We start from the raw sequence: 16,683 nt of genomic DNA, 5'->3' as shown, positions 1-16,683 counted from the left end.
AGTAATGGATTGGCCAACATTTTGCTCAAAATGGAGTTTTAAACGTGTTTAAAGTTGCAGTCCAATATCCCTGTTGTTTTAAGTTATCCAGTGTGAAGCTCAATGATGTTTATAAGCTGCCAATCTGAATAGCATTTTCGCTTTAATATGGAACATTATTAAAGTTCATCAGCTTCATTTCTGGAGATGGTTCTGCCTATGTACCTATATGCAAGGCAGGAGAATCTGTAGCACCGTGAGAAAAGCTAATGAGACTATAAAAAAGGACTAGCCCTTAGCAGGCTTTGCCCGATTGCTGGGTGAGGTCTGGGAACACACACTTGGCAAGTCCACAGAAACTTCCTGCTAGCAGCAGTCCTCCTCTTTTCTTGAAAATGCCATTGTTTGAATGCCAAAATTTGGACAGGGCTAGCAAGAACTTGACAGGGAGAGCCCCAGAAAGAGTAGCAAAGGGAAGCGACAGGACTTTCCTGCTCTGGCTTCCACAACACTGCAAGCTCCTCACTCCTGGGGAGTCTCCCATAGATTTGCTTCCCCCAATTGCTTTTCCTTCCTGCTCAAGCAAACTAATGGCTGTCATCTAGTGGAGGACAGCCCTTCCTTTGTCATTTGCTCAGCTCTTATACCCTAGTGTCCCTGAACACCAACTAAATCCTGTGGCTTATAGGTGCATTTGCCTTTTTCAAAAGGATTTGATGCACAAGCACAGCATCATCTTTAATGCACCTTCCGCCTGCCAGATTATATCTTTTATAGCTTTGTTACTAAAACAATTAAACAGATATACTATTTGATGTGTTCTTGTACACACTGTATGATGCAAATACCTGTATACATACATTCAGCCAACATGCCCATTTGCTTGCATTTCCTTAGGCGGCACTCCTGGCATTTTCTCCTCATGTACATGTCCATCTCGCAGTTGCCTCCATTTTTACACTTGTATACTGCATTTTTTGTGATGCTTCTTCTGAAGAACCCTGCACAACACAGCAGTGACATAGATAAAAGAAAACACTCAAAGAAGCAAAGCAGTCAGGTTGAAGAACATCTCCATCGGGTTTTCTGAATGACACGTTCTGCTGCACTGAGAGTTTCTGTCCATGCCTGGATGACTATATTCTTAATATTTGTAATGAAAATAGTATCAAAGTAATATAATTTAATAAATCAACATGATAAATCATGTGGGCAAACATCAGTCATTACCCTAAAGTAAAGTCCTGGAACTGTGAATTTTGGGAAAATTCAGACCCAAATCTGAAACCTGCAAGGAGCAGGTTGAGCACCAGCACTAGAGCTGGCTACAAATAACCAGTGAAAAAAAATACAAGTCTGTTAAGCCACCTGAGGTACAGGACTCACAGAAAGAAAATTGAGTAACTCAACATGCTTTCCTCAGCTCCTGGGAGCTGAAGAAGCTCAGCTACAGAAGGAACTAACTCTCTCTGGCATGGGACGGAAGCTCAGTCCTCCTTCCCATGTGAGGGCAGGTTTCTGAAACAGACTCCTGGGGCCTTCTGCTGGCACATCACTGATTTATAGCATACTTCAAGTGAGAGCTCTGTGTAAATTTATACTGACCAGAGCTGTTCACAAACCTTTTGCTTTCTCATTGCCACCGACTGGCACAATGAAAACACCATTGTTTTCCAACCTGGCACTTTGACGCACTAAGAGAGGCACAAGATAAGACTCAGTCTCCCAACTCAAATCATAGGGAAAATTCAGATGTGAATCTGAATTGTTCTCCATTGTGGGATTTGTCTGTGTGTTTTCAGAATGCATTGAGCTAAGATACCATCCTGCTGAATCTGGGCGAGAAAACAGATGACAGGATGATTTTGCCATTTTCGGATCCCAATTTCCCAACTTTGGCCCATGTTCTTATAATTGCATATTTTCTCCCAAACACCAGTGTGTAGCTACCAGTAAAACAATTACAATATCTGGTCACAAAAAATCTGACATTTCTCTGAATCTGCTGTATTTCCTGCTTGAAATCTCTTCCATGCTGTCTGTTTTACTGGCTTCTTTTCAGATAAATTCACGTGAGTGGCAGCAGCCTCTTTTGAAATGCAGATTGCTTAGAACCTCCAGCAGCCCCAGGCCTTACATTTATTCATCATTCAGGTGGTGTTTAATACATCACCATTTACTGGTCAGGGAAGGGAGAAAAAGGCCTGAATTTAAACTGTAGTTTGTCAGTGTCAGTTAAAGGCAACTGCATCTGCTTTACATCTTTTATAATTTTGTTAAATTTAAATCCTATAATTCATGACACGTTAATTAGTAATAAATGTCGAAAAGTTCTGCACAAATATTTATGACATTCTAAGTCCGATTGATGACTTTATCACTCACTCTGTCCACAAGGTGTGTGTTTGCTTTTTCATGGAAGAGCAAACAAAAAGAGCTTTAGTAAAATAATTTTTTAGAATTATTTAAGATTGTGAAAGACAAATGCAAAAAGATAGGATTCAATAGGATTCAAGTGGTCAAATATTTTCTCTTGGAAGTAAAGTTTTTGAAAAAATGAATGATGTGAAATGAAAAGTGAAATATCTTTTAACAAAAAAGTAGTTTTAATCCTACCCTCACTTCAGTTTTATCATGAAGTGACTCTTGAATCATTGTCTTCTTGAACAGACTTTGTCATCATTAATTTTGAAATTAGCTTTTTGGTACAAATGGAATTTCTAGATACATTATTCACTAATAATTCAAAATGGAACTTAACTGCCTGAAATATTTGATGTGACCTTCTATAAGAGGAGGAGTTTTTAAAAAATTCAGAGATAAGTCAGAAATGACATCTGTTAAACTAATGACACGGCAGTCCCAAAAGCTGAAGGTTTTTCTAGCACAGTCTTAACTTTTACCTGATCTCGCCAAATTACAAAAAGCTCATGTTGGCTGGAAGTGTTGAATTTACTTTTTTCTCTTAGCTTGTCACAAATACAATTAATTATGGCTAGAGCTGATCCAATGCTAGTGATGCTGATTTATCTGATGGAAATTATGAACATTGAAGGAGAACAGCTGTTAAAAGTGTAGATGAAAACTTTGTAAATATCTCCGTTTGCCATCCTGATGGCCAACTGCTTTGGGTTTTTCAGTTGAAAAGTTTTTTGAAGTTCACAATTTCTAGCAAAGCACCTGCTCCGCTCTGTCAAGACATGCTACAGCGTTCCTTCCCCCCATGCCCATATGGTGGGTGTTGACTTGACATCAAGCATTATCAGGAGTGGTTTGAAGATTGCAAAAACTCATACCACTAGCCTGTGCAGTGGAAATTCACAACTAGCTCTTCTCTCAGCAGAACTTGCTCTGCTTTCTTGAACAAGGGCAATACTTCTGCAACACCCATTCTGCAACACTCAAAAATGGCCCTTAAAAATCCAGTATCGTTATACAGACTAAGGCTATACCAAAAAGTTTTTGATGTCTTTCTGCAAAGGTGGTCTCAGAGATGACCTCTACAGCCGCAGACTTTAAAGCACTGTATATTTGTCACTATGCTGTAGCAATGCCTGTGAACTGCCTCGTCCTTTATGGATCGCAACTGTGATGCAATTTTTGTTAATCAAGGCAGTAGTTTCTAAAGTGATATATTAGAGGTTAGAGAAACCTCAAGGAAGAGTTTTTGGGTTTTTTTGTAGTATCACAGGCAAATGTTATATGAAAGCAAATGTTCTGTTTAATCTTCTTTTGCATAATATTAGTGAAGTAGTTCATATTTATTTGTTAATAGATGGTAATGTATTAAAATATTATATAGAAATGTATACTTCTGCCAATATCCTTAGATTATGTTCTCATGAGGGATGATAAATAAGATCTTAATATTTGTTCCTTCTGCTCAAGAAAGAAAACCAAAAAGAATGGAGGATGTTGCTGAATGCATTACCCAAGAGAGAAGTGAAAAAAACCCCCACCATATTCATCACAGAGAAATGAATCTCATAAGAATATGTGCAAAGCCTCCCCCTTTGAATAAGAACGTCCACAACATCAATGGAGCAGGAGTGCTGCAAGGTGAGCACTAGTCTTGAAGAAAGGGATCTGCATGTTTTGGACACACATTGAGCATGAATTAACAGTCTTGTCACCAAAAAGAAGGGCTAATCTCATGCTCAGATGTGAGACACGTGAGGTAGTTCTTCTACTGCACTGATAAGAGCACAACTGAAGTACGAAGCCCAGTTTTGATCACCACACTTGGAGGGTAATATATACCCATGTGAAAAATTCCACAGATATACAAGAATGATCAGAGGTCTAGAAAACATAGTATCCTCTTCACCTAGTCACACAGAATTACTATCCTCAGCATATCTTTTTACTGAATCAGCTGGTACTTTAATCACCTCTGAAGTTTGTTGTAGAAGCAGAATGCATTATCTTTAAATAATTCAACTTTTGCTATGTTTGATCAAGGGTGCTGTTCTTTGATGTTGCAGTCGTGAAACAGAATGAAAGCATAAAATAAATTATCCCAATAAAGCAGTAAAATCATGGTTATGTAGAGTGATTCAAACTGAATCAGTAGAGAGATGAACGTATATTTCCTTTCACCATGAGTTTTAGTCTGAATATTTACCTCATGGTTTTAACCTCTCTCCTAGAAGCATTCTTTAGTTTGTAAATTCTGTAGTTTGTAATTGTCAGTCTTTGAAAAATGACTAAGACATTTAATAATGAAGTCAATAAAGGGTAGGAATAGCTTACTAACAGAATGGATATATCATTACTTGGAATCTTCACATTAAAATTGAGTTTAATCTGGTTTATAATGACAGAATTCATATAAGTTAATTCACATTTTTTGACTTTGAGACTATTCACATGGACAGCAGAAAGAAACGAATGTCTTATTTATTGGAATTATTGAGATAAACTATATGACCCTTGACTGTATTCATGTTTAGAGTGGTTGACCAGCATGGTCTGTTGTGCCCTCAGGAAAGAATTTGTAGTAGATAAAGCATAACTCCCAAATTAGTTCAAAGTCCACTCGCAGTGACAGCGAGGTCCACATGAAGATATTTTAGTGCTTCAGTAATGTTCATGCTCTAGTCTTTGTCTATAGAACAGAAATGATAATGAAATATTTATTCACAGAATAGAATGAAAAACTGGGGCATTATTTTTCTTTCTGTAATGTACCTCAGCCCTGTAACAGAGTTACCATCTTTAGTTATAACAGTTCTTCCATCAGCCTAACCTTTTGTCCCTCTCTGCTAAAATATCTGGCAATCATGTTTCCAATAATGACAATGATTTTCTATACCCCGTTTATACTGACTCCAACTTGTGAATACTGTTCTCTTAAGAAGCAGGATATTTATCCTGCAGATACTACCTGTTTCCTGAAGAAGCTCCCTCCCTAGGTAGAGGAGCTATCCCTTGAAGCAAATCCAGATTTAGAAATCCTCTCATTTCACCAACCTGAACAGACTTGCCTTATCCTTTGGGAGCTGAGGGAAAGAAATTCTCTGGGAACAATCTGCAGGTGAGAGCTGACAGATTCCACTTCCTCTTGATGTGTACTACAGGAGGTATTTGGGCTGGGTTCACAGCTGATTTCTAGGGCAGCCTAGCACTGAACTCCCAGGGACCTCCATGAGTTTGGTTCCTTCCACAGGCAGAGATCAGCATTCACAGCTGCCAAGAGAGCAAAGCCAGGCTGCAAGGCCCCCACACAGAAGCTTTTCTTCAGTTCTCCAAGAACTAAGGATGGCTGAAGAGCCATAGGTTGGCCAACTGTGCTCTATATTCGTGGGACAATGGTGGATGACACTGCCAATCTGTCTTGGGGAAATACAGAGTAGTGTACACCATATCCAAATGTAAATCTCTAAAATTATTAATGACTCAGATAAAATCAACAAAAAAGAAAAAAGTAAAAAATAAGAAACTGCTGTGCTTATTAGCTGAACAGTATTCTGTAATTGATTTCATCCTACCTTTGCATCCTTCACAAGTAAGAGCATTGTAGTGGTATCCAGAGGCTTTGTCACCACAGACCACGCAGAGCTCTTCTCCTTTCACTCTTCCTGTGGAGTGGCCCAGTCTAGGCTTTTTGGCTGCAGGGATATCCATTATCTCTGTCTCCCTTGTGAAAAAGGTCTCTGAGGGTATTCTCCTGAGCTCGTACATCCCAGGGGGATACCATTCCTCATGCTGCGGAGGGTAGAAGCCTAGGTTGGAGTAGTAAGGTGGTGATGAAATCTGAGGCTGAACTTGGGGAAATGGCACACTGTTGTACTGTGTGTAGGGTGACACATCTGCCTCTTGCACTGGAGAACTCATTGGCTCTGAAAGGACACCTGAAAAATAATAAGGCGAAACCAATTTCTATTACTACTATGAAACTGCAGTTATCAGAGAAGTTTCTGCTTCCAGACATCCATTTCAAAAACAAGGCATAATTGTAAAGATTGCATTGTCTGAGCTCAGATTTGCTGTGGTCCTGGTCCTACAAAAATATACTGTGAGATATTTTAAAAGAAACTTAGCCATTCTCGGCCACTCCTTTATTGTTGGTGAAAATGTCTGGCCCTGGCACTTACACAAAAAAATCTTGAAAGATATCATGCAGCTAATCGTATAAATGTTCAGTTTTTAGGAAAGAGCAATCCACACCACAGAGAAGGTAGCAAGCCAAATTAAGTCTCACAGTAGAATAAAAGAAACCCAAACAAAAGCAAAAAATCCTATGGAATTGTTGAAAGTTACCTCTAGACTCAAATATTGTGTTTAATTTCTGTTTAATGTTGAATAAATATGTCATGATAGGGAAAAACTGCACTGGGGAAAAGACAAGAAGAGTGAGACTTAACTAAAAGACTAAGAACATGAAATAAACCTTTTAGAAGAGCCTGAAAGGGGAAAGTGAGGTTACCATGAAGGAATAGGGAAGGTATTCCTAATATAAGTGGTGAAGTGCAACCTTTTCACCGTCCAGCCTCCAATGGCCATCCAGCCAGTCTCTTTAGCCTGATCTCCAGCTCCTACAAGCCTGTGCCACTCAGTGCGGTTGTGTGGTTCTCAGATGAAGCACCTCTGAGCCAACAACAAACCTGGCAGTGGTACAAGGAATGGTAACCTTTCCTGTTGGGATTGACACAGTATGTGGAGGCTACCTTAACTTTGCCAAGGAAATAGCAGGTTTAAAAATGCAAACTAATTAAGTTTCCTTTTTTTTCTGTACCTCAACAACATCTAGCAGCCCATGGATGGTGTAATTAGAATCGAGTCCATGTCAACCAGCTGAAAAGAGCAGTTTAAAAGTTATGTGAAAACTACTTCATATTTTCTCTTAGAGAAAGCCACATCTTGCTGTTTTGTGAAAACACTGACACAATCCTTCATTAGTTCCAAGAAGAGAATCTGGAAAAAATAATGCATATCTCCAGGAAGATGCTGAGTCTCACTTTTATTGGAGTCAACAGCAGTATTTACAAGGAAATCATAGATTAATGTTGATTGGTTACTATTACTTAACAGTGCTTCAGAAGCACTCCAAACACATTTTTGCTGATAGAAAATCGGTTCCCTGGCAAGTCTCCTTCACTTCTGAGGAATCAGAAGCAATGAAGAAACGCTAATGGTTGAGAAGAGGGAACATCTGTAATGACAACAAAGAATAAAAATCTGTAGTAAGGGATTCTTCCCTCTGCTTTGTCTCACTTCCATTAGTGCCAGAAGCTAACCTTTTCATTTCACCTACTTTTTCACTTTCGAAGTCTCACGTTCTTGATCTGCAGCCTTCTGCCCTTCCTATTTTACCATGTTGCAGAAGCCTTACAAGTGGTTTGGATTTATGTGATTGCTGTATTGTCCACAGCACATCTTTGCCAATAGCAAACGTTGGGGTCCCAGTTCAAGAATAAGCATCAAGATATATGTCTGGAACGATGTGACGCAAAATCAAATGAGAAAAATGGTGCCATTTAATATTAACACTTAGTTTAATAATGGTTGCATTCAGTTGCTCCAGTCGAGGCCAGGGCCCCGAGTACTACACTAGCAGAGGCAGAATAGCAGAAGGCACTCCCCAAACTCGAGTTTATGCCCTTTAAATAAACAGCATAGGCATGTGGAGACTTGAGACAAAATACAGGCATCTGGGGACTCTGTGGAAGAGCCTGGAGGTGAATTTACAGCTTCACGCATCAAATGCAAACCGTCACTGATACCTGCCAGCTACAATCGTGACAAAACACATAAAGGCTAAGGACAGCAATGATTAGATGCTGACCTTTATTGTGCAGTACAGGTTTAATGAGTGAGTGGTCTTTCTTAAATTGTATTTACCGTTTGTTGAAACTACCGCTCATTAAGACTGGTCAAGGTACTTAGGTACAAAAAATGGTGTTAATTGTGAGATACACAGTCATCATACAAATCATCCAGTCTGTCTTTGGAAAGGAATCTGTTCACCATGGAGACCTAAGTTGTCATTTGCTGGTTAGTAATTACTTAGTTGATTGAGTTTGCTAAAGGAAAGCAGGATGATCCCAAAATGAAAGGAAGGAACTGTTGATTTTTAACTTTATGCCATCCACAGGAAATTCCACAAAAGCTCTCTGCCAGCCTCCTGAACTGCTTGAGCCTCTGAAAGAGCAAGGGAAGGCCACACTCCTTCCACAGCAGAAAAATAATCTCAGGACTTGTTAAAAATCTCAGGACTGCTAAAGAACTGCAGCACATGCTGAGACAATATTGTGTGTTTATTTGAACCACTGTAGATCCATTTGGGTTACAGATATGTTTAGAAAAATCTGCACAATCATTAATTCTACTCTACTTCTGGAGGAAGAAAAAAAAAGTGAGTTTTAATGTATGAAGTTAAATATGGGGAAAAAAAACAACCAGTCTGTATTTCCTTTTTCCTCTGTCAGGCACGTTACAAAATTCAGCTGAACTGAGTCTATGCTTAGAGCAGTGGAAGGCAAAAGGGAGAACAAGCAGGGTTGAGAGGCTGAGAGAACATGGTCTTGTTTTATGTAAGACAGGTTTACAACCAAAACTCTAAGAAGTACTTGGATATTAAAGTTGTGGAGACTAGAGTGATTTTTAAAGGTAATTAAGTTGTAACTATGTAGGTTTTCCCACTTTAGCTTAAAAGGGGGGATTTTTTTTCTTTTTTTTTTTTTTCTCCAAGTAGACTTGTTTAAAGGGCTTGGTGGTTATCTCTATTTCATCCTTAGAAATCAGCCATCTTGGGCCAACTCAGTGAGACACATTCTCTACCCAGATAAGATCAAGAATAGCTGTCAAATTTCTTTTTTTCTCCCACAAAATCAATGAGTCTAGAATTAAACATTGCACGAAACAATCTGCTGCAAAGCGTTAATGATCTAAAATCATTCCTAAAAATAATCATTTAAAACTGTGGAGACGTTCCATAAAAGTGATTTCAAAACAAAACTGTGTGTTTTTTTTTAAATGTTCTTTTACTCTGAAATATTATCTTAAAAAATCAAAACAAACAATGAGTTTGAAATAGAAACTAGATGCCTTGAAATTACTGGGACAAAGTATTTCTATGACCTGATCCAAAAAGAGTGGTTTGAGCTGTGTTCCCCAGCCCTCTGCGTGCACAAAAACTGAAGGGGTTCTGCTTTCAGAGGCATTGGCTGCACTGCTCTGTCCCATGTGACATTTGAAAACCACACTGATTTTTTTTGAATTATGCTTTGCAAAGTACATACAAGTCTAGAACAAATAGTTTCCTATCTCAAAAGAAAAACTAATCTTATCTTGCCAACCGGAATGTACATATGCTTTTACCCAGATATTTGTAGAAGTCTGAGATGGGCTGGTCTCCTGCCACTGTAAGGCACAAGCCAGCCCACTGAAATTGCTAGAGTTGCAGTATTATAAAGCAGTGAAAGTGAAATCAGAAACGAGCTCACTGGAATACAGCAATATTTTGTATTTGTGTGGCCTTAACTATTTTGAAACATCTCTTTTTCCTTTAGGAAGCAGACCTTTTACATTTTTAAAGAGCGACTATACAAACACACACAACTGATGTCACTTATAGCTGTAGATTTTTTAGATTATGTTTTGCAAATAAATGTTTTTCAATAAAAAACATTTTACAGAAGTCTGGAAACTTTATTAATGTCAAAGTGAAACGTTCACATAGATATGGTCGTTGTTTTGCAAATATGACAATAGCACACAAAACACAATACCACTTGCAGCTGAAACTCGTTGGAGAGTTTTGCTTTTGTTCCTTTAAATTTTACACAGAATATTTTGCATAAGACTTGAAAAAATACTTTACCTAGGCTTAACCACTTGTAGCAGTGAAAGGGAGTTTTCTTTGTAGGAACTAAAGAAAGTGGTTTCAGTTTGCAGAATTATACTGAGGTTACATGCAGCTTGAAGAATAACATGTTTTTTTTCAGAATATTTCAGAAATTACGAGATCGCATTACAATATAAAAGTAATTGTTCCATTAACATAAAGCTAATTAAAGAGAAAAGAATTCTAAACAGGTTTAAATTATGAACCTCCAGTCCTCCGAAGGATATTTATGAAGGAACTTAAAAATATAAGAACAAGATTCAGGATTAAGTAATTTGGAAATCATAGCATAACCATTAATGAAAACCTGATTTAACTTTAAACAAGTTATTTGTAAATCTTTAAAGATCATTTGGTTTGAACAACCTTCTAGCACCCTACAGTTTCAAGAAAGAATACAAGATCAGATGACAAACACTTCCAAGCAAGAACAATGTCCAACATGACAATATCCTACCTTAGGCTGTCTTTGATCTGACCATGCCTTGAAGAAAAATACTCTCCTTAAGGTACCCAGTTGTCCTTTCCCCTCTCTTTTCTTTTTTTCCCCCTAAAGACTATGTATGAATGAAACTTCTTAATTTTGCTTTGTCTGTATCCTGTTGACTTCTTTACTGTGAGAACTTTCTTTAAGACTAGCAAAGGAGTGACACAGGCCAGAGGTTATATAGTTTACTGATTAACTTCATTACAGAGAAACTTGTTTGTAAATGTCTGAACAATAGCAATGTCCATTCCCAGTGTGGATTTACCTGGATAAAATTTGATTACCATTCAAGAGGATGCCTCCAAGTAGCGTAGCCATTGTAATTTTTTTACCTATTAAGGTTTATTTACAACAAAATTTGTATCAATAAATATATAGTAATGTCAGGTGATTCTGTGCACTAAATTAACCATTGCAATATCAAAAAAGTGGGTTTTAGCTGACTGGATTAACAGATATTTTTTAAACACAGAATAGTTGTATTCTCAAAAAAAGGCCAAAGTTCTCAGGCCATCCTGGACTGGACATCTGCATGACAACACAGAAGAGTGCCAGAGTGGTGTCCTTGCCCCAAGGCCAGACGTCAAAGATCAATTCTCATGTGTGTAGCTCAGAGGTAGTTGTAGCTCTGTCTAGAGTGGGCAAGATGCATCTACACTACGTAGCCTTTGTTGCTGATCTTGCTATTCTGGGCACATGTAGTTTCACTGTGGCTCTCAGATATTATTGTTTAATATATGTCATTTCAGGTCAAAGCATCCATAACATTGTGAGGACTGTGTTGGATGCTACCACAGCAGTACTGGGTCAGGAAGAAGTCAGAAGATTGCGTGGCATGTCTTAGTTTGATGGCAGGTAAGGTATAAAGGCACAAACCCCGCTGAAATAGTGTTAGTGGACGGTGTAAAGGAGTCAAACCTACTGCAGTCTTGTCCATGCTACCTTTCTGAGAACAGTCCTTGGAGTAAGCCCGTGTCTTAAAGACACATACTAAAGCTTTCCAAAACAGACCCCTAGAGCAAAATAAGAGTTGAGTAGTGTCAAGAGGGATAGTCAAGGGTGCTGTGCCTCTTCCAGTCTTCAACCTCTTTCATTTATCATTGTAGATGAGCCCACTAAGACTCAACATCAGATTTGAAACCAGAAATATGTCTGAGGATCACACCTGGAAGTAAATAGGCAGAGAATCAGGCCTCAGACTGCAAGATTCCCCTTATTCACAAAGCAGCCTCTTTTCCAGGCTAAGATCCACAAATGGCTCACATATATGCAACAGAAAGCTTTGCACAAAGGCATTTTGGTTTTGTCTTGCTCGTGGTGCAAACGAGCATTGAAGGTGCAGCCTTCACCCTCAGAGCCCCGTTCATCTGTGTTCCTTCTCGTTAAATTTTTTTATCAGATTGTCACTGTTTGGTTTGGCTCTCTTCATAATTATTATATATACACAATTTTCTGTTTTAATTTGTGTTGTCTTATTTCCTTTTGATTTGGGGTCTATTACAGGCCTAATTATCTTCTCTGCAGGGGTGAAGCCAGATGTTTCATCATCTGCCAGGTGTTGCTAAAGACAAGGAGTTACTTAAAATATCTTGTGATTTTCAAGTTGTTTAATCAGTTTGGACACTTGATCCTACTGCCTTTTCTTTTTAAGAAAAAGTATAATCAGAGCAAATACAAATTTATCTAAAAGGAGTCTGCCTTTTAAGCTCATCTTGGCAGTATTCTATGCTTACAACAATTCTCAATAGCATTTTGTTGCTCTCACATTGTCAAATATTGAAGACAAGTTTAGATATATTGCTTTCTTTCCCCTTTCTTATGTTTCATTTTTTGTTTATTTTTCCGTGTCTATTTTAAGAGTGCTCATTCACTCCCAAAAACTTCTTTCTCAGCTAAGGACATGTACAATGAGGGTGGCAGTTCTTGTCTTGTTATATTTTGATGTCACATTACAAGAAAACGTTGTCAGTCCATCAAAAAATACTTAAAATAGGTCTTTATTCAAATGAAACATAAAACAGTACTGATTTATCTTTCCAGGTTCTTAAAAATTATTCCATCTCTGATAGCTGAAGTTTCACACTTAATATCTTTCATATTAATGACTCCTATATAAGGTGCTTTCACAGAAAATACAACGGGGCTATTACTTTAACGGCCTACTACTTACTTATATAAATGACAGCTTGAGTCAAACACTGTATATGTTCAGATATCATACAAATATATAAACTTACTATTCACATTTAAAATATGAAGGAGACCTTTTCAGTGTCTGAAAATTAGTTCAGTCCCTTGTAAAAAAGGACAAGTGGTAACCATTGAAAGAAATAAGATAATGAAGATATAGGTCATTAACACGTGTTGGCCCTACCTTTCAAAGGCAACTGGAAGATGTTATCAGATAACTTTTCGCATCAGTCTTGCTGTCACAGCTTATTGCCTTAGAGTAAGGCTTGTCATCTTCAGCACAGTGCTCTGCTAACACACCTCAGTATCTTCTAGGTCACAGCTTGTGTCCAGTCAGTTTGAAGCAAAGTGGAAGAGCTCAGAACAGTCTATATTTATCATGCTGGAAGTGTCCACAAGACAAATTTGTGTCTCTAAATTGAACTACAAAACTCCCAAAGGTTTTAAAGGACATCAAGATTTCAATCCTAAATTACAAGGGTTCAAAAATGCAGACTGATAGGTGTGTCACTTCCTTTTAGTTCAGGATATGAAACTGGACAAGTCTTCACATAGTTGGCCCTGTTCAATTCAATGTGGCTGGTGAAATATAAACAAGGCTTAACTGAGGAAGAGAAATATCCTAACAGGACAGGTCCTGTGGAGACCCATGCACCTCTGGGATTTCTTGTCAAAGTCCCTTTCTCTCACTGAGAAAACCAGAGCTGCAAGGAACAAGAAGTTGATCTGGCATGCAGATGCTATAGAGGATGGATTTTACATATCTGGGTTTGGCCACTTCTTCAAAAAGATGTTTTCTATAAAGAGATCTAGGATGTTTCTAAATCACTTAAGTAGTGAGGAAGAAAAATAGAAGCTGTTTTCAAGGAAGATAGGGTGGAAGAGAAGGACCTTGACTTCTACGAGGTAAAAGATCCTTCCTCACTTGCATTTTGAGCCCCTCTTTCCAGGGACTCAAGCTACAGTTAGAACACACTAACTCCAAAGACATAAAGAGGTACTTTACCTCAGACAAATACTGTTAAAATAGCAACATACAGTTTCCAACTACTGAAAGGCAGAAAATCTTTTTTTCTTTAAGCTCTTCTGAAATCTGTTGCAACCAGAAATCTTGAGGGTGAGCATGCAGAATTGCCCTGTTATTGCCATGGTGATGAGGCTCACAGCAGAGGCAATTCACGATTGACAACATTTCTTTTGAGAGACCTGGACCTGGTGTTAATGTTTGGAGATGCACTTAGATTTTTTTTTTTTTTTGAAGGTCTAAGAACAGTCTCCCCATAGACTGAGTGAATCATGATGAAAAGATAATATATTTCCAAGATTTTTTTATAGAACATGAGCACACGTCTTTGAAAAAGTAGACTTTTTTATAAAGGCTGATGTTTGTAAGCCAGCAATTTCTCACTTGAATTACATTAGAACTGTAATGTGTGAGAAGTCCTGGGAGAAATGTATATTCCAAGGGTCATTTAAAAGAAAAGCTTTCTTTCTGTTTCCTTGGGTTCACAAGTCTCTACCTTCCAAAACTGAATGTCAAAAAGATGTAAGTAGTTTACAAACATAAAATTAAGAGGCAAAAAAATTTCCTACAAGCATCTTGAAGAGATGAAGTCTTATTTTCATAACTTTCTTAATAGACTCAGCTTCATATTATTTCTGAATTTTTTTACAGCTATAAAAGCAAAAGACACCAAATTTGTAAAGAATTCACTTCTGAGACTTGAGTGACAACCCACAAAACAGGACCAAGTGGCCACATAAAACAGAAGTCAGCTTAAGTGAAACACAGCAGGAGTGCTAAGTCTCCTTTCTAGTGGGACACCAGATTCAACTCCTTAATACATTATTTCTTTCTGTTACAGAAATGTCAGTTTAAATTAAATCTGAATTGTGCTAAGCTCCAAATACCTATAATGGAAGACACAATCCCTCTTCTGAAGACCTCAGAATTTCTGGCTAAGATTCCAGTATAGAGGGAAAGTAGTTTACATTAACATGCTTCCTTGTATTTTGAACTACCTGATCCTTACTCTTTAAAAATAATGAAATAATTAGAGAAAAAAACCATCAGCAGCAAAATCTTCTTGACAAAAATCTGAAGTAGTTAAATTATGCAAGCCTTTTAAAGGGATGACTGGATATAAAATTCATCATCCTAGATTTCAAAATCATCCTCCTCTTTGTGCATCATGGCCTGACATTGGAATTAGCAGGTAGCAAGGAAGTGTTTTCCCTATTTATGTATACTTTTTTAACAACTGCAAAAACATTTCTTCCACTAAAACCCAGAATATTTAAGGGAAAAAACAATAACACATCAATAAGATGGGATTTGCTTATCATTACTGACAGTGTTTTAGTGCAGTTGTATGGAGCCAGAACACTGGAATTGGTCTGATTCGGAGAGATGCTCCTGACTTCTAAGAGCTCTGCAGCAGGAATGGCTCTATGTGTTCAGATAGATGAAACTGAAATGTTTTCCATTTTTCTAGCGCTCCAAAAGACAGAATTCTGGTCTTATTTGGACTGAAAACTTCTAAAGCATTGTAGCTTTCTCTGGGGGTCTGTGTTGTGTGTGAGGCCCAGAATGTATCATGATATTCAATAAAGGTCCCCCCCCTGCTGCCAAAAGAAAGGCTAAAAAAATGTATTGTTCTTTTTTTTTTGAACAGTACATATAACAGAAGACAGCTTCCCCATGCTTATGAAATATTGACCAAAAATTCTTCATTCATTAACAAATCCATGCCTAGCCTTGAAAAATTCAGTGGAACTGGAGCAAGGAGAATTTTCCAGCCTGTATTATAAATTTTCTTGTGCATTCAAGTTAATACTGAGACCATTAAAAACTTATGCTAAGACAATGGTTTTAATTTAGGTGAAATTACTTTCATAAATTTACATAATAAAGCTCTGCAAATACATTCAAATATAATTTTATTACAAATTAACTGAAAATATATCTGCTCTGTTTGATTTAAATGGCTCACATGAAGATAACATCCAGCCTACATAAAAAGGTCTCTCTTTGCTGAATGGTTTCAGATATAAGAATAGTGTTACGAAAACCACCACGAAGTTCTGCTATGAGCGGTGATGAGAGCAATAGTGTGCAGGATTACATTAACATCACAGACTCATTATTTGTTATTCTTTCCATAGGTACTGAAGATTCAAGAAGGCTGGCACATGTTAACCAGACATCCTTGACTTGAGATTTCAGTACATTTCCCAGCTTGCTATTTTAACCTAATTTGGTGACTTACCAAACAAATGAGGACCTTCAGCAAGAGAAAATCCATCAGTAGCGGCTAGCTGGTGGTGATGTCCTATTAAATTCATTTCAGATCCCATTTATTCTTCAGTTCAGGATGAATGTGCTAATTAAGAAATAGGTTGAAAGGAGACCCTGAAAGATACAAGACAAAAAGAATATTTAAAACAAGATCACTCATTTTTCTGTACCTATTGGAAGGCAGGATTCAGGATATTTTTTTCAATATTTACTATAACAAATGTTGACTTGAAGTTACAACATTTAATCCAGCCTTTAAATAAAATGCTGCATCTAGTTTGTTTGTCCTTTCCTTGCTGCGGTATATTTTATTTAAAACTAATTTAAAACTAATGGCAGTTTATGCTCAACCTTATTCAAATATTCACAGACCAAAGCACT

The 16,683-nt window shown here is 37.6% G+C and overlaps 1 protein-coding gene across 2 annotated transcripts in view; it reads right to left on the bottom strand.

Annotated features, from left to right (window-relative positions):
* The window catches only part of NR1H4 (nuclear receptor subfamily 1 group H member 4), a 33,936-nt gene extending 17,575 nt beyond the window's left edge, over nt 1–16,361 (bottom strand). Inside the window, exons 1-3 of one of the 2 annotated variants that reach the window (XM_086610340.1) lie at nt 16,274–16,361; nt 5,970–6,332; nt 828–980 (exon numbers count right to left, since the gene is read on the bottom strand). In XM_086610340.1, coding sequence (XP_086466466.1) covers nt 828–980; nt 5,970–6,332; nt 16,274–16,361 — 604 coding nt within the window. The remainder of the gene's footprint in view (nt 1–827; nt 981–5,969; nt 6,333–16,273) is intronic. The other variant, XM_009984304.2, reaches the window with a different exon arrangement.
* Between the last annotated feature and the right edge of the window lie 322 nt (nt 16,362–16,683).

This window comes from Tauraco erythrolophus, chromosome 4 (assembly GCF_009769465.1).
Source record: "Tauraco erythrolophus isolate bTauEry1 chromosome 4, bTauEry1.pri, whole genome shotgun sequence".
In the NCBI taxonomy this organism is placed as follows: Eukaryota; Metazoa; Chordata; class Aves; order Musophagiformes; family Musophagidae; genus Tauraco; species Tauraco erythrolophus.
This window is presented reverse-complemented; position numbering and strand designations above follow the sequence as displayed.